Here is an 18,196-nt window from a genome sequence, read left to right on the forward strand (position 1 = left end):
ACGTGTCAATCAAATTATATATCCTCACTTAGCCCAAAATACCAAAATGGGAAAGCAGATTGCTAATCAAAATTCACGTGTTGGATGTGTTTTTAAAAATAAATAAATAAATAAAATTAGTTGCCTTTTGATGGTCGGCAACTGTGAACCTTGTTAGTACTCAGCATAAGATCACCTCCTCTTCTAGCAACTCGATAATTATTATTATTCCCAACACTTGCGTCAATGTAGATAACAAATTTATGGAATCAAAATAGCAACACATTTTTAAGCAGTTTCAACAACGACCCAAATTTTCATCGTATTTTTTTGTTTCTTTAAATTTTTTTTATCACTTTTTTGTATTGAACTAAAACAATAAAAAACAATGTCAATACATATTATATATATATATCATGGAGTGTATAGATTTGTATGTAAAATTTTACTAGATTAAACAATTCAATGGGTCAGTTAATTACAGAGTGTTTGTATTTGTAATATCCTTGAATTCCATTTTTTAAATCGACTACGACGATCAACACAACACCGCTAACATGCAAAATAAAACCACACACAATTTGCATGTGTGCTGGCCAATGGTGTTGTGCAAGAGAAAGAAAATAAATCAAAGGAGATCCTTCCTTGAAATTTTCGGATGCGATGGTGGATTTGGTCGTGACGCACGCTAGAAAACTTGCTGACAAAGAGCGTGCCGCAACGATTACCAAATCATCCTCAGCACTCCCATATCTCTTTTGTGTCGAGTTTTATTTTTTAAATTTGAATTGTAACCGCAATGTTTTTAGATATACACCAGCAAAACCGTAAATATAATCATTATATTTTTAGTAAACAACAACAACAACAAAAAAAGATACATTATTAAACAAGCGATTTTTCTGTTTTTGATAATAAAATTTATGCTAATAAATTCCTTTCGTCTTCTCTTCTTTTTTCCGTGTTCGTTTGTTGTGTTGTCATATATTGTTGTTGTTTTCTTCTTCATCACCATACCAATATGTAAGTAGTACATTTGATTTTCTTTCCGTATTCACATCTCACCAGCCTCCATATGTTGTTCTCTTGTTTGTATTCGTTATTGCTCTAGAAGAACTAAGAAATTGAAACGATTTTGGTTTTTGTTTTTCGTTTTTTTCTCTTTGATTCACATGGAAAATTCCCACTTTTCTGTAGATGTCGCGTCGACGTTGTCTCATTTTTTATTTAATCTTTGAATTGAAGCAGGCACATTGTGTCTATGCAATTCGTAACTGCTATTAAATCATCCTTTGCCAAGAGGAATCTTTTTCAGTTGTAATCCAAGCCTTGTCGACCGGTTATGAAAATTTAATTTAAAAAAATGTTGAAATAATCTAGAACGAACACTTGAAAGCAATGTTGAAAAAAAAGTAAAATGAAAAAAATGCCCAAAATTTTCTCAATGTAACCAAAAGATGTGCATTTTATGTGGCAACAAAAAGAAAAGTATCAACATTTTTGGTTTTCATTCCGTGAAAAAGCGGTCTTAAAATTAGAGAGAATCGATTTGTACCGATTTCGATACCTGGCTACTCGATAGAGCACTTTGTTGCAGCACGCTATATATATATTTAATCACGTTCCTCTTGTTAGACTCACATTTTTGAAACGCATTCCATTTGTACCGACTTCCTATTTGCATTCAGCTATAAGTGCGTGATTTAGAGATGGATTTTCATTTTCATTTAATTCTTTGTGCTAATAAAAATTGAATAGAATTAAAGCGAGAAAGAGAGATACAAAAAATAAACAGATCGTTGGCATTTTTGGATAGTTGATGTGAGAGAAGGTTTTTTTTTTGGTGGCAAAATAAATTCATAAGTTGTATGTTTATGCATTGTTGGAGTTAATTTTTAAATGGAAATAAACATGCTCCTGCAACTCCAATCAATAACTTAGTAATGGTTAGCAATCGACGTTTTACTCTGAATCGTCCCATTGAGGATCTACTTAATCGAGTTAATTTGTAAATAGAATTTTGAAGTCTCTAAAAGAAAATCACATTTTTACCAGTCGTGTGTTATTAACTTGAAAAAAAAAGATGAAAATTGAAGAAAAAAAATGATATAGCATTAGCATAATCCAAAGACAAAAGAAAAACAAAACAAAAAATGATTACAGGACATTCACTCATTTGTAATAACCGTATCTAAGTGTAAAGCAAAGCAATTTATAATACTGATGACGATGATGATGACGTTGAAGTCAATGTCACAACACGTTTCAAAAGCTATTTCACAATTTTATTCAGCGTCATAAAAAGCTATGCAAACTGTGTTTACAAACTATCTTTTATCACACGCTCTGTCTAAATATATAAATCGCAGTTCGGCGCATTTTTGCATGTAGCTTGAGTATTGTGAGTCCAAATTAGTTGGTTTAACAAACACTCTTGGCAACAGCACGCTTGGAGACAATATCAACGCTTTTTATCGACGCCAAATTATGTCAATTCTTTAGCACTGAATCTCTGTTCCACTCATACAAATTGTACTTCATTCTTCACGTTCAAACACTTTGCTCGTGCACACGACGCACTAATTCCTCGCTCAACTATTCCCGTTTTTACGTCCTCAATCTACTTATGATATTTAACAAAGCCCAACATGTGTAGTGTTACATGCCCAACTACCATAATATATAGATGCAAGTAATTATTTTTCTACTTCTCTGATGTTTTTTCTTAAACCAAAATGTACGAGAGAATTTTTAATTACCAATTATAACATAGAACGTTAAGTAGCATCAACAAATGAGATTTAAAACTAAATGAACTTCGCAGAAGAAAAAAATCCTAAAAAATCAACTCCGAATACATTTTATGCTAGTTAAACTTTTTTTTTCTTTTAGCTTTTCAATTACTGTTTCTTAAGATATTTATGTATATTCAATTGACTGTTTGATCATAGGCATTCGAGTCTATTCGACATCATTCTATTGAACTTTCAATAGAAACAAAAAAAAATTACAGAAAAAGAAAAATTTTCAGAAATTTTCCTCTAACGTAAATAAAATGACTGTTTGGTGTATGATAACTATTTCTTCTAATTGAAATACATGTTTGGTCATTGTTGCACTACTCTATTAAGACAGAAAAATAAATGCCATTCATAAATTTTATAATCATCAACCATCAAATACCAAGAAATCTTTGAATGTAGGACGCGATTTTTATGAAATCATATTTGTTTCACGTTGAGTACTTGTACTGCTTCCTTTCGATATGAAGAAAGCAAAATGTAAACGTTTCAATCAACGAGATGTTAGGTTGAGACTGTGACATTTTTCAATTGACCAATGGCTGTCTGACGATGAAGTCGCACAAATCGAGGTGATTTAATCGACCATTGACAGATTTACATGGAGATTGAATGAGTAACATAAGGAAATAACTCTCTAATTTTAAAATTCGTTGAGCTAAAGACACAAATAAGTCCAGGTAAAAGGATCTTTTTTGATTTGAAAAAATGAATTTCGAAATACTTGAAGAAAAAGTGTTGACTATTGGACTCATTAATACTGAAAAAATATCATAGAAAAAGTCTTGCGTTACAAAACGACCTTCAATACAAAATTCTCAGAGCAAAAAATCGATTTGTGCGACTGTAACATTCAGAAATGGTTTGACGATACGGTCTGGAATGAAGAGCTAAATTCTAGTTGAACAAATTGTATTTGCTGTTCTTTGTGTGTTGCTTGTTCATCACTTTTAGTAATATATCACAAAAGGGACACAGTTGAAGATCCGACATAAGTCCATTTTATGCTCGATATTTAAGATACAACTGTGTTTGTTAGCTGAAAGAAAAAAAACGATGAACTATTATCATAACCAGCAAATAGCTAAAACAGAGAAAGAGCGAGTTGATTTTGTTTCGCATCAATGTTTTCATTTCTCCAATAAAAGAACCAGCGATAGACGACAACTGTAACTGTCGTATTAACGAACTAAAAAAAAAGCAATTGCAAACCAAGTTCATTACTTTACTGCTAAATAGATGGGAATTATTATGTACTGATAGTCATGCAAACTAATAAAACTAAACAGAATAAAAGAACCAAACATTTCATTTTTATACATCAATGGTTTTTAGGAAGTGCCATTGTGCGCTCTATCTTCTCACGTAAGCTGTTTTATTTTGCGAATATAATCAAACAACTGATAACCACAAACCAAAATGAAATTTGAAAAAAAAACATAAAAATTAATAATAATCTAAATATGATAGGCTCTGCAGTAACAAAACCATATTATACAATAAAACGTTTGATTTGATTAGAATGGTGTTTCATTTATTTGCGTGTGTTGTGTTTCTGAGGCTGGAATGTGTTCATCATCATCATCAAAATGGTGAGTGTTTCGGTTTAAGTTAAATGAAACCGCATTTGAATGTGAAGCCACAGCAGCAGACAACGTCATTGTGAGGTAAGTCGACACACGAATCTTATGAAAAAAAAAACAAAACAAAATGCCGTACGGAATACATTGATTGTGAGTGCGAGGCATAGTGTGTCATCGCCGCATGTCATATGAATAGTATACGTTATGACGCAGTACATTCGATGAAAGCGAATTGAAACTAAACGAAATGCTTTAAAGTGGAATCGAAGCAAAAGTGAATCCAACATCAATACTCAATTCTCGATGACATTCTAATGTGATTATTTAGCAAATTTTCGACGTATTAATTCGTTCGTCGCCATGACTCACATCATTCTATAGGGCACATAAATGTGAAGTTGTTGCGAGATTTAATATTGGTTACGTTTTGCGACACACGATGACAGTGCCACCTTGCGCTATTCCTCGCTACTCATTGATCGCACAAACAACGATGTGTTATGCGCTTGCACTCCTACCAAACGGAACCAAGCAACAAAAAATAATCTGTCAAAAATGTGTTGTTTTTATTCTCTCATATTTTAGCCGTCAATACCACTATCACACACTGTGATTGAACAACCTTAGTGTACAAGAACGGTGTAAACACGCGACAAAAGCTTCATTCACACGGATTTTTCTTTTGTGTTTTTTCTTTCTTGCCCGTATTTTTTTCGCTCAATTTTGAATCAATTGCAATTTATTTGTATTGGATTTTAGGGAATATTCCAAATTAACGATTCACACATTGAAATTTGTTGCGAGTGAAGGGCGAAAAAGAGAAGAAAAAAAATATGGAAATAACAGAAAGGCCACAGTGTTGCATCGATAGATGCTTGACAAAAACAAAGTCAATTAAAGTCAAAGACATCATTTATTATTTGTAAGCAATGGAATCACGTTTTAGATTTTCGTTTTTCCACGATACAATTCGTACGATATTTTTCTTACAAATTAGATTAAACTAAAACTAAATTGAGAAAAAAAAATCATCACTTTCAAAAACAGGTTTCCAACTGACGCTGACTGGGCACATAAATGGGAAATGAAGATTAAGGATTTTGATCCGAGGTACAGACGCAAATCAAATCATATTGTTTGTTCGTTGCATTTTGCAAAGTCGTCCATGCAACCCATATCCCGGCAATTGGTTGACCACGCACTGCCCATTTATTTCCCGCAAAAAGCCACCACTACGCAACCTCTTCCGCAGCAGAAGAGTACGAAGCCGGTTCCAGATTCAACGTCAACTGAATCAAAGTGCTGTATTACTGGTTGCCCAACCAAATTCGACGACACGGATCCGAAAATTGCCGGCTTTAAGTATGTTTTCAATGTCATTTTATCAATTAAAACAGTTGAAGATTTAAAAAAAAACAGAAGATCAAAACTCATATTGAATACTTCAAAGTGTGTAAAAGTTAAATCTGTGAATGAATTTGTACTTTCGATAGATTCCCCGATAGCGAAGAACAGCGCAAAAAATGGATGTTTATCATTGAATTATATAACAACCAAAAGATTGAATGGAACAAATCGATGAGAGTTTGTGCGCTTCATTTTGCTAGCGCTTGTTTTACAATGGATGACAAATTAACGGACGGTGCCAAGCCATCGATATTCAAGAGTGCAATCGCATGTAGACAAAAGGAAATGTAAGTTTCACTTTCGTTGGTTCGATGAGCAAACGAAATGAACTACAATTGAACAGGAGTCTCTTTCGAATGTCAAAATTGAAATTCTCTCTCTAACTTCTTCTGATAGTGCAAAGCAGCAAACACAAACGACCCATCAACAGGCATCCCCAACAAAAACGCACAGCATAAATGTCCCGTTGCACAAGAAAAATGCCGACAATCATTCGATGACAAGACGCAGTGCTCCAGTCATTGCGCGCCGATTATCATTGCCATATTCAAAGCTGCCACCACTTTTGCCCAAGCCAAACATACAAGTATTGAAACGGCCCAATCCAGTTCAAATGAACAGTGTGAATGTGGCAAACAAACTGCAGCGCATTAGCCTACCAAATGGTAGGCTAACACCTGTGTCAACAGCAAGAGCAAACATAAACGCAACAGCCAAACGGCCCGTTCCAGCGCTTACTAAAGTCAACGTTGTACCAAATCCACAATTTGTAGCCAAAGGAAATGTGTCAGTATTGAGAAAATCGATGCCATCGCCACAGATGAATAAATTGTCACTTTCACAGGCTATTGTTGCGCGGCTAGACAATGGAACCGCCAAATTAATACCCGTATCAACGTCATCGGCCGCACATATAACTAGACTACCGCCAACATTGAAGCCAGCGCCGCGGCCAGTGATCACCTTACCGAAAGGCACATACATCGAAACTCAAATCCCGAAGATAAGCAGAGTACAAAGCATTCCCAATGTACAACCGAAAGTTGTGGCAAAAGTAATGGAACACCCAATGCCAATCCTTAGCAAAGCACCGGAAAAAGTTGCTACCGTGTCGAGTCCAGTTGTTGAAGAACGCCGCGTTCCTGATGTAATGTAAGTGCAAATAATTGACTTGTGAATTGGATGATTCTCGACTTAATGCTTAATATCCAATCATTTGGTCACGTTCACAGTGTAATCGAGGACGAAGAAGTTGAAATAGCGATGGCCATAAAGACATCCGAAGATACCGATGATGCAAATGCTACCACAACAAACAAAAATGACGACCAAAAGCCGTTGTATACTGTCCAAGATGAACGTGCGTTCAAATTCCCACGCATGCTTTTGGCACGGATTATAGAAAAAAAGCGACAGAATGACGAGTTCTCCACTGAACTCACCAAATGGAAGAAAATCGCTCTCAAAATGAATCAGCAGTATCGTTTGCAAAGGGCAACCACCAGCATGGAAACAATTGATATTTCATAAATATGTAAGCAATTCATCATAGGTATAGGTTATTGACTCAATTTTTTTTTCGTTCATATTTTCAATGCTCCGACAATGTATTGTTCTCGATTTTAAAAGTGAATAAAATGAATTCAGACTGTATGAAAAGAAAGTTCCATCATTTTTCAATTTAGTAATAACTATTTGGTTTTATTTTTTGGGGTTTTCTGTCATTCCACAGTCGTACAAAAGCTCATTATTTCAAAATTTCTTGATATTTATTTCTATTCCTTAGTACAAATCGGTTGAAAACATGAAATGACACAGTGGTCAATCTAAAGAAAACAATGAAATGTAATTGACTTGTACTTTTTTACGCGAATTTAGCCATTCTCATCGAACGGTGCAACAGTTACCAGTGTCATTTAGTTTTACACCCGATAGAATGTGATGGCTTGGAATGATGTTGAATGGAATAGACGATTATTTATTCGGCTTCTGACTGTGATGTTGAATACGATGAACGTTCCAAACTGCACTATTCTTCAACACCAACTGAGCTGTTTGATGCCGAATCAGACTTGTTATCTGGACTACTGCTGGTTATATCAATTACTTCGGTGTTCAATGCTGTATCAGACTGGCTTTCTGGGCTAGAGCCAACAGCAATTACTTCGATGTTCGATGCCGAAACAGGTGAGCTTGATTCTTCTCTGTTTGATCCATCTGATGGTTCGTTTTGCGGTGTATAAACCGACGATGGAGCTGATGGAAATTCATTCGTACCCCCCCAAAAATCTAATGGTTGTCCCGAACTTGATGACTTGTTTGTCGAAGCTGTAGCGTTTGAGGGACCTGCTGTTTCATTCTAGGAAAGTCGAGTATTATTTGCAAGATGAATTAGATGAAAAGTTTGGACGACACAACACAAAACCCAGATTAGGTTCCAATGATTCCCAGCAAACCCAGCTGAACAAAATGTTTATTCATGTTAATCAAGTTTTTTTCCCAAATCTGACTAAATTCCTATTAATATATACAAGATTATAAATTACCCGTTGAGCTAGGGCCTCAGGCGATTTCGAATATTTTTTCCAATGGATGTAAAAACGGTTCATGGTGGTGTAACATTCATTGCAAACGATGGATCCACATTTATCACCTTTCTTCTGAGCAACACCTTCTTCGGGAAGACTTTCCGTGAGAACGCTACGTATATATAGATCTTGAATGAAGTTCATCAGTCGCAAATCGCTTCGATACATATCGGCAAAGTCTGTGGAGTCGTTAGTAACTCTGGAGCAAAAATTACATACGGTCTTCAAAGAATGTAATTTCAATGCCGATTTGGCTTTAAGATAATGCTTGAGGTAATCTTCGGTAGTCACTTGGCAATTACCACATAGCGTATCATTGGGTTGAATCTGAAGCGAAATTAACACAAGAATAAGACATCAAAATGGTTTTTCCAAAATATTCGTTTTAACTTACATTGTATGCTTTCTCATAAAACGTTTGGACTTCCTTTCCATAGTTTGATAAAGACCCGAAAACAAGAACATCATTGGAACAAAGACAGCATTTAACTTGATTCATTTTGGAAAAAAAATCGAAGAAACGAAATAGTTTTGCGTGTCAAACAATTCGAAATGTCAAATCAACAGAGGTAACGTTCGTTTCACCTGTTTGACATTTCGCTCTGTTTATATGACAAAAATGTGGTTATGTCATTTATTCAGTCTACTCGAATTGAGTCTTTAGAAACATATTTGAACAAAAAATACAAATTGTTTGAATTTCTAAATGTATTTCCTATTGATCGCTTTCAAAATGAATCAACATTATTGTTTGTGAAGGGTAACCACCAGCATGGAAACAATTGATATTCCATAAATATGTAAGCAATTCATCGTAGGTACACTCAATTTTTTCGCCTGTATTTTCAATGCCCTTGCTCGATTAATAGTGAATTCAGACTGCATGAAAAAAATATGTTTCTACTCATTTTTCAATATTTAGTTTTATTTTTTTGGGGTTTTCTGTCGTTTTAAACGATCTTCAATTGTTGAAAAGGCCATTCCACTTGGTTTGTCTTGCAATTCAGTGACGCAATATTGCCTGATACATTTTAAATACTTGGTTTTTCCCTGATAAATTATGGACAACGTGATTGGAGCACCAATTCTAGTCATCTCATCGATTCGTTGTTTGATTTCGTCCACATTCCTGGCAAATATATAGGGAAAATGTACTAGATCCGCCGCCGTGAATTGCGTCTCATTCAATAAATAGTCTAGTAGGCTCTTTATCTAAAATGGGAATGACGTTTTGAATGAAACTTTGGGAACAAACTTTCGATGTTTTCATTTTCAAACTTTCAAATTGAACCGCACCTTAGAGGCCGAACATTTTGCCAGTTTCGGATATTTTCGCAAAGCTATCGCTAGGTCAGTCTCATTCCACCCCAGTCGATGTACCAGGTAGTCCATATTACTCTCAAACCCTTCCAATGAATTCTTCTCTTTTGCATGTTTTGCGACTAGTCTGAAAATCGGAGTTGTGAATCAGCTTGAGGTGAATTTAATTTGATTCGATTGGAATTTCCGAATTGGAAAATGAAAATTACGTCTTCTCTTTACTTATCATGTTCTGGGCTATCGGGTAGGATAATCATCCACGATGAAATCTTATCAAAACCATCTCTCTTCAGTTTGCATATGACTTCTTCGATTTTTTTCACGCTGAATTTAAATGTATTCTGACAATTCAAAATGCTTGATCGATCCACATCGTGCTGCAGCAGTACATCCAATTTCGGTTGTAGTAGTTGTGGTGCGTATTTAAGGAAAACAATTCGATGCTCGGCAAATTGTGTGGCTACGACATTGGCTGGAATCTAGAACAGAAGCAAGTTACATTAGTTACAAAAATATGGAAATTCAATATCAAACTCACTTCCAACTGTTCGCTAAAGTAATAAATCGGATGATCGCGTCCGATGGTAAATTGTTTCTCAAGTTTACATCTGTATTCGTCCAGCACAGCTGTGTCGACACTCATCAGCGGAATGAAATCTTCAATATTCTTTGGCTTCATTGATTTCAATATGTCCAGTTTTTCCTCAATTTCATCTGAAAAATATTGACATACGAATTTAATAGCATCTCTAGATATATGATGAGACTCATACAAAATATGTTTCACATTATTGTTCAGGAAAACTCATTTGAAAACACGTGATTCATAGTTTGAATATCATACCTATTGGCATGGATAGTAAAAATCCATTTTCCCTGATCGTTTCAAGCTTGACTTTTATTCCTAACAAATATGCTATGTTATTCTTCGCAGAAACCAATTCGTTGATTTCATTCACGTAATTGTAGTAGATCTCGGATGAGTCTGAATCATTGCATTCCAATAACGATTTCAATGACTCAACAATAACGGCTTTATCTCGGTTTCGTTTCTTCAGCTGCATCGTCATTTTAGCTGATGAAGCGCCCTTTTGGGTGTCTCCATGTTTCGCGATTAACCTATGCCAAGATGAAAAATTTAATCGTCGATTTTGTTTAATTTGTTGATAATTCAGTCAACAATGTATGAATATAAACCTACTCGTCAAATTCATCTTCCGGAAGTTGAAAGTAATACATTTTAATGGGCATACCAGCCGAAATCATCCGCTCCGAGCGTCGAACAAAAACACTGTCATCACAACGAAGTACGTACAGGCCTTTGAGTATATTCAGTGGGCTCACTCCATAATCCAAAACGATGTTTATCTTCTTTTCAAAGCTTCGGAACGAAGAGAAAAATAGCTCATATCCACAGTTGACGCGATGCTTTGAGATCACTTTTGGCTCAATCTGAAATTATCGATTCTGTGAATAACATTGGTTTTTCTACGAAAATGATCTACATGTTTGATACGTTCGGTACGAAACCTACCTTAAGTTTCTCGCTCAAAAAGTAAATTCGGTTGCCTTGTTCGATTTCATTTTCCTCTTTCAAAAATCGCGCAACCAGCTTGTTCAGTTCGTCTTGATCAAGTGCTAGTAGTGGTGCAAAATCATCGAGTTTTTTTGGTTTCGCCGAATTAAGCAGATCGATTTTCTTTTTTAAAATTCCTAGAAGAATCAATGTTAGTTAAGGCTTAAAAAAGTGTAACCTTTTAAACTTCCAGAGGAAACAATTCTGGAACTGACACAAATTTGAACATGAAAAAAGTTTGAATCTCACCAATGTTCATTGTAATCAGCGACGGATTCTCAACGATAGACTGCGGAAATATTTGGCCGCGAAGCAATTCCAACGAATCATTTTTAATGACATCAATCGATCGCAACAATGGAAATTTGCTGTAGATATTCTTCGCTACATATTCCGTGCAGCATAGTTTCTCGCTAAGATTTGCAATAACATCGGCCTTCTTCGGTTGCAACGCAGTGATTTGAAGTTGTATTGTTCGTGGTAGGGTTATAGTCATACACCCAACACATTTTACATTATGTAATGCAAGTGGCCGGAATTTATTTAGCAAAATCATTATACATGTTGAAAAATAAATGAAAATTAACCAGCAAAAATGGTGAATATTTCAAAGAAAATTATTATTTCTCTAACACTGAACGACCAAAATACGATGAATTGAAATGTGACGTCTGTCAAAGTGGCCGCTTCATCTGACTTGTCAAACGGTGCGCAACAAACTGTCAAAGTGAACAAAGGCAGCAGCAACAGCAGCAGCATCGCTTGTCAGTACGAAAATGGTTTGTTTATATTTGCTGGGTGAAGAGACAGAAATAGTGTTCATTTACATATGAAGAGAAGAAGAAGAAGAAGAAAAAAAACGCAGAGAATTTTTGGCACAAGTACACACATTCACGTTTTGTTCGACATACAGCCAATAATGAACGCAGTATTGTGAGTCCACCACCAGTTTGCAAAGAATGTCGAACGTTGCATAGCACTAAAATCGACCACACACTACACAGAAAAGAAGCGTATTTCAACATTCAACACGAAAAAAACTAAAACTAAAGAGGTGCACAAAGGAATAAAGCATAAAATACAAACGTAGCGAAAAGTTAAAATTTGTTGCTTTTTAAACTTGGCCTACACTACGTCAGTCGCTGTGTGTATCGACTGTGCGTGTGAATAAAGCGAAAAAAGAATAGAATGAACAAAAATAATCGTGTGTTTGGAGTTGTGTGTGATTCACACAGTGTGAATGTGTTTCATAATTATTTGTCGTACACCGAATTGTTGGCAATTAGATGCGATTAATCCGTGGACGCTTTGTTTTTCATTTTCTGTTGTTTCAATTTCGGTCGATGTGATTGTTTGCGTGAGCGCAAGTAACAAATTCTAGGTTGGCTTCAGTTCTACATCACATAATATTGTTAGTATTTGGTCGCGTGTGAAAAGTTAACGTTGTGATTGTTTTAGTTGAATGAATGCCGTGAGTCGATTTGATTTTTTTTTTTCAAAAAATAGACTGACTGGTCACCAAACGAAAATGTCAAAATCATCACACTCAAATCGATTTAGAGGCATTCATATGATTTGTCAACCGAATTGGAATTAGAAAGAAACAAAAGGACTTAATTGTAAAAATCGGGTCTAAATTAATTTGAACTCTTCGTTGCTATTCCATTGTAATGCAGAGAGAATGAATTAGAGACAATAGGCAAATGACACAATTGAAATTCATGTGAACTTCCATATCGAAATACATTTTATGACGACAAAGACGATGACTACGATGATGAAGATCATTCAACGTGCATAATGTGATCACGACGATGCAAACAATCGACGACCAATGGCCGTGTATCATGTAAATTAAAGCGTTAAAAAGCCACTTAGTTGCATGTCCGAGTTCTATTTTGCTGCAACGCACTTGAATTGAAATGATTGTGTGTGCCAAGTGGAAAATGTCGCGAGCGAGAGAGAGAAAAAGAAAGTGTTGAAATTGACGTAAAAGCGAAACGAATACGCTTCATTCGTATCGAATTACAAATTAGAGAAGCAAACGAAAAAAAAAAACAGGAATTCCAATTGATTAAATAGAGGAGAGACGAATGCTACAAAAGAACAACGAAAAGACTGAAGAGGGCAACAACCACGACGACCCGTTAACTAATTTTTTGTGTTACAGCTCTGCTCATTTTGTGCGAAATTCCTTTGTTTGGTGTTTTTTTGTGCGAAAAACGGTCGAACGGTCGCCACGGAAACTTGATTATTTTATCAACTGCGCCCATATCCACTCACACAAACATTGACTCATTCACACAACACACACATATCTCGTTTGGCAATTGTTGCAATTTAATGTGTATTTTTTTGACTTGAAAATTTGACGAAAAGAGAAAGAAAATGAGTGAACATTCGAACGAAAATTCATCGGCTGAGACGAATGTCGAACCGACCGTCGATCAAACGGAATCATCGATCACAACCACAGCATCGATAGCCTCATCATCGCCGGCTACATCACTTCAATCATTGTCATTGGCCACCTCAGTGAATGACGACAAAAATGAAAAACTCAAAATTACACTGGACAACCCGCTCAACACGTACTATTCCGGTCAAACGATCCGCGGTACGATTTCGTTGAACTGTAAACAGAAGAAGAAAATACGTGGTAAGTTCAACCAAATGATAACCTCCTTGTTTTGCCATCGCAGCGATTTTTTTTTCTTCTTTTTTCGCATAATGACGAAATGTTTGTTTTTTGTTGCAAAAATGAAAATACAAAAAAGTAGAGAGTATGAGTGAGAAGTGGTCGGAATATCGGAAGTGAAATTGCCGTTGCATCTGCCAAGAATGAAATAAAAATACCTAAGCAAATAACATTTATATAAAAATAATATTTGCTTTCGTTCTTTGTTTTATTTTTTGTTTCTCATTTCTTTCTCTCGACATTAGTGCAAAAAAAAATTGTTGTTTGTCTTGCCTCTTGTTTGCTCACTTTCGACATCTTCTCCGACGAGCACTACGATTATGTATCGATATCGAGACGGTGTTTCGTTTTCATTCATAATGTTGGAATAGACTTTCTTCTGTACGAGAGATGCAACCAATTCGAAGAATGTTTGCATCTACTTAAGCTCAATTTCACGATTGACTGCCTTTTGCTACGTACATACTTTGTTACTCTTTTACTCCTACACAATTTATTGGATAGGCAATTTAGATACGAGACTATAGTCTATGTAATAAAAAAAATATCTTTATGAAATCGCGCAAAAAAAAATTACATCACTAAATGAATGTGTATGTGTATATATGCGCATTTAAAAGAGTGCACCGAACACAATCGATATTCAGTTCATACCAAACGGATGTTTCACAATGTTTGCGCTTCATTTCAAATCACTAGAATTATAAAATTGATCAAAATGCAACATCATCAAATCCGCTACTTAAAATTCTACTTTGAATATCACGATTTCCGATCGACGATGCGAGTGAGAAAGGGAGAGAGAGAACGAAACTGAAAGAAAAAAACAAAAAGAGGCAACCGGCGTGAATTTCAAAATTGACAGCTAATCAAGAATCAATTGCAACATCAATCAGCCAAAATAACACAATATCAAAGTCGCATTTTTTTCTGCTTCGATAAGATATTTCTGGTCATTTTCAATGCATTCGATTGATGATTGCGAAACGGCTTTTTTCTAACCGTAATTGAAATAAATGTGTATAAATAAACCACAATAAATAGCCAATGAATCATCATATATTCATCTGACCCCTCTCGATATACTCATATTGTTTGTTTGTGCCGAGATGCGTGTAATTGATAAGAACATTGAATTGAGTGTATTGTGTTTGTGTCATGAGATTTCGGGCGAATAACACCGTTTGCATACTGTGACTGGTCCATTAAATGAGAAATGCAATAAAATTAACGATGTTTTTTTTCCATTGTTCGCAGGAATTTACTTTCGTATCATGGGATATGGCAAGTGTAGCTGGACGGATTTATTGCGGCGTGAATCAGTTGCGATTGAAGGCAAAGGTGAAAGATCGGCCATCAAATACTCGGGCAATGAAGAGTATCTCAACTCAACTATGTACATTGTTGGCTCAAAAAATGGTAATTGACACACAAACACACCAGATGTCATCATGTCACTGTTTCAGTTGAACTGATTCATAATGATGAGATTTTTTTCCGACATGCATTTTTGTTGGTCATAGATTCAATTGAAATTAATCAAATGACGACGATTATTTTTTGTTCAGGTCCATCATTCACATTACCGGAAGGCATGACGAATTATGAGTTCTCATTCAATCTCAAAGCTGAGCTGCCGTCATCATTTTCGGGTGGGAGCGGCAAAATCAAATACAAAATGGAATTTGTGGTCGATAAACCGTGGAAATTCGATGAAAGACAAACGGTTGTGTTGAACATCGTTCAAACGGTGAATTTGAATTATTCGCTGGGCACGTTGCAACCATTTGAAAACCAACTGACACGAAACATCGGCTACATCGGATCGGGCCCCATTAGCTTACACATTTTTGTGCCTGTTACTGGTTACGTAATCGGTGATAAGATACCTGTACAGGTAATTAGCATCACGTAGAATTTGCACCTCATGATATTTGTAAATTATGTTGAAATTTATCGCGTTGCTTCTTCTTCTCCAACAGGCCATTGTCACGAACCACAGCAAAGTGCATGTGGAAAAGTTAAAGTTTGCACTGAACAAAATCGTCGATTATCACAGCAAAGCACCTGGCTTGGCAATCAAGAGAGAGATACATCGCCTGCTGAAGAAAGAGGCGGGTGGCGTTAGCAAAAAGACTGAACAAAGATACGAACACAAAATCGATGTGCCAATGACGACTCCCAGCCAGGACTCAAAGACGAGCCGATTGATCCATATCAAATATGAACTGAAAGTCGAAGCAAAACTCGGTGGTCTCTATAAAAATCTCATGATTACCGTACCATTGACCGTTGGCAATGTGCCACATTCGATAAATGGTCGAGTGCAACCAGTGTTCCCGCAATTGCCTGACTTACCACCTGGGCTAACGATTCAACTACCACCGCACCCGGTTGGTTATGACGTTCGCCGCCTCAGTATGTCTTCAAACTCGAGCTTCCGCATAACTTCCAATTCATCGCATAGTGACAGCAACGCTTCGTCACACCAGTCTTCTATGGTGCACGATCATTCGAATTTAACGTTTCCAAGTTTGCCAAATTCATCGCTTGGTTCGACACAGGCCGCCATCGCCAATCTGTCGAGCTCAATGCAAAACATATCGACCGGCAGCAGTGACTTTCAACCATCTGCACCACCCATGGATCTCAATACAGCGAATGCTAGCAGCACACCCGTTCGACCGGCCACCGTTTACATGGACGCTCCACCGTCATACGACGAAGTCTTCGGCGCACCATCCACTTCATTCAATCGATCAAACTTCTCAAATTCATCATTATACAATGCGTCAATTGCAAAAACGTAACATGGCAACCGAGTTCTGTGTCGGTCCCATGAATTGAATCGAGTCTCATTCGTTGGACGCCCCAAAACAAACGAAAACAGTGATTTTTTTTTATTCAGATTTTTTTATCACTTCAAGTATAATTGAACAAACAATAATTATTGTAGCCAAATAGAAAATTTCTATTAGAAATGTGTCTGCTATTTTCTGCTTAGCAAAATGTAGTTATGCCCATGTTTAAAAGATATTTATATTGTTATATCTAGCCCAATGTTGAGCAAAGCCGTTCTTGGTATAGTTCTTTTTATTTTTTTTTTGGAGGAAATTGTGAAAACTGAGACATTTTTATCAGTTTGATAAGAAAAGGGCTATTTCATGAACGGCTGTGACCATAACGAACAATGTTACTTGTATTAAAACTCATTGTAGGCACCACTAACTAAACTACACAACTCACTATCGCACACTATCCCATAATGATTTTAAACCATACACATTGGTACTTGAGTTGACCTCTTGCCATATAATTGTCATCCATCACCTACACATATGCACAAATGCCCAACACGCGCAAAATTGTCAAAATTCATCAAATGATTTTTATTCACTTGAAAATTCGAAATTTTCTTTCTAAGTTTTTTCTTCTTGGAAACACAAACTTTATTTAAATACTCATCATTTTGATCAAAACAAATGTAATAATTCTTCATTTTTATCGAAGTGGTTCTATTTTTACCCAACTCTGAGAAAAATATGAAACGGACTCATTAGGGATAATCACAAGCCGATAAACTGAACTCTTAAGCAAGACGGATTATTTGTTTGTTGTTTTTTTCTGAATTTCATGAAAACTTTTGGTTTAATCAGTGATTATTATAACTTTTTTTATAACTAAATAATTCGAATAAGAATTTTAAAAGACATTGCGAAAATCATGTCAGATTATTCATTCAGATTCATTCATAGACATTGTGTGTTTTTCCCGAGAGTATTTTATTTTTATTTTATTTATCAATGTACTGAACATGTACGCAAAAGTCTCTGGTAAGAGAGAAAAAAAATCATTTTTATTTCTTGAATATTCTTCACAATATCGTTTTCCATGACATAGCTGATTAAGTGGAAATAACAATTGAAATTAATTGAAACTGCCTTTTTGTATAACCCAATGCGTTGTCTATCCAAACTATTAAAATACTGAAATGTTTTTTTTTTAGAGAAAGCAGTAGATTTTTCGCTTGTTGCGATTTGTGCTTAACGCCAAAATCAATAAAAAAAATTAAATGGAATCTTCCGTTTTTTTAAATTAAGTTTTCAAAAATAAAATTTGTTTTGAAAAATATGAAAAAAATATTGTTTTCTTCTGAATTAAATTTTTCATCGACTTTAAATAGCAGCAACTTCGAATGAAATCAAAGCCCAAAATTGAATTGATTCTAACGGAAATCAAAGCTT

General features: G+C 35.6%; 3 protein-coding genes across 11 annotated transcripts; 2 read left to right on the forward strand and 1 right to left on the reverse strand.

Annotated features, from left to right (window-relative positions):
* The first annotated feature begins 4,579 nt into the window (after nt 1-4,579).
* Nucleotides 4,580-7,433, forward strand: LOC129574899 (uncharacterized). Of its 2 annotated transcripts, XM_055457539.1 has the most exons (6): nt 4,859-5,004; nt 5,123-5,285; nt 5,411-5,725; nt 5,857-6,057; nt 6,167-6,922; nt 7,003-7,433. In XM_055457539.1, the coding sequence occupies exons 2-6, from the start codon at nt 5,197-5,199 to the stop codon at nt 7,298-7,300; spliced, it is 1,659 nt and encodes a 552-aa protein (XP_055313514.1). In that variant the 5' UTR covers nt 4,859-5,004; nt 5,123-5,196; the 3' UTR covers nt 7,301-7,433. The 2 variants fall into 2 exon arrangements, with proteins under 2 accessions (XP_055313503.1, XP_055313514.1); XM_055457528.1 differs by having other exon boundaries at nt 4,580-5,285.
* Nucleotides 5,411-11,978, reverse strand: LOC129574886 (uncharacterized). Of its 3 annotated transcripts, none has more exons than XM_055457501.1 (11): nt 11,504-11,961; nt 11,213-11,391; nt 10,880-11,130; nt 10,523-10,797; nt 10,217-10,392; nt 9,901-10,157; nt 9,655-9,805; nt 9,398-9,570; nt 8,753-8,847; nt 8,317-8,685; nt 5,411-8,129 (listed from the first exon to the last, which is right to left on the reverse strand). In XM_055457501.1, the coding sequence occupies exons 1-9, from the start codon at nt 11,808-11,810 to the stop codon at nt 8,844-8,846; spliced, it is 1,773 nt and encodes a 590-aa protein (XP_055313476.1). In that variant the 5' UTR covers nt 11,811-11,961; the 3' UTR covers nt 5,411-8,129; nt 8,317-8,685; nt 8,753-8,843. The 3 variants fall into 3 exon arrangements, with proteins under 3 accessions (XP_055313476.1, XP_055313465.1, XP_055313455.1); XM_055457490.1 differs by having other exon boundaries at nt 7,443-8,230; XM_055457480.1 differs by lacking the exons at nt 5,411-8,129; nt 8,317-8,685; nt 8,753-8,847 and having other exon boundaries at nt 9,266-9,570; nt 11,504-11,978.
* On the forward strand, nt 11,961-18,092 carry LOC129574907 (arrestin domain-containing protein 1-like). 6 transcript variants are annotated; one of them, XM_055457569.1, is made up of 5 exons: nt 11,961-12,635; nt 12,931-13,913; nt 15,210-15,371; nt 15,521-15,849; nt 15,935-18,092. In XM_055457569.1, the coding sequence occupies exons 2-5, from the start codon at nt 13,643-13,645 to the stop codon at nt 16,760-16,762; spliced, it is 1,590 nt and encodes a 529-aa protein (XP_055313544.1). In that variant the 5' UTR covers nt 11,961-12,635; nt 12,931-13,642; the 3' UTR covers nt 16,763-18,092. The 6 variants fall into 6 exon arrangements, with proteins under 6 accessions (XP_055313544.1, XP_055313564.1, XP_055313572.1 ...); XM_055457589.1 differs by having other exon boundaries at nt 11,976-12,187; XM_055457597.1 differs by having other exon boundaries at nt 11,976-12,187; nt 13,425-13,913.
* The last annotated feature ends 104 nt before the right edge of the window (nt 18,093-18,196 follow it).

The sequence above is a fragment of the Sitodiplosis mosellana genome, unplaced genomic scaffold (assembly GCF_009176505.1).
Source record: "Sitodiplosis mosellana isolate CC-2019 unplaced genomic scaffold, AAFC_SMos_1.0 Smas_scaffold_1, whole genome shotgun sequence".
Taxonomy (NCBI): Eukaryota; Metazoa; Arthropoda; class Insecta; order Diptera; family Cecidomyiidae; genus Sitodiplosis; species Sitodiplosis mosellana.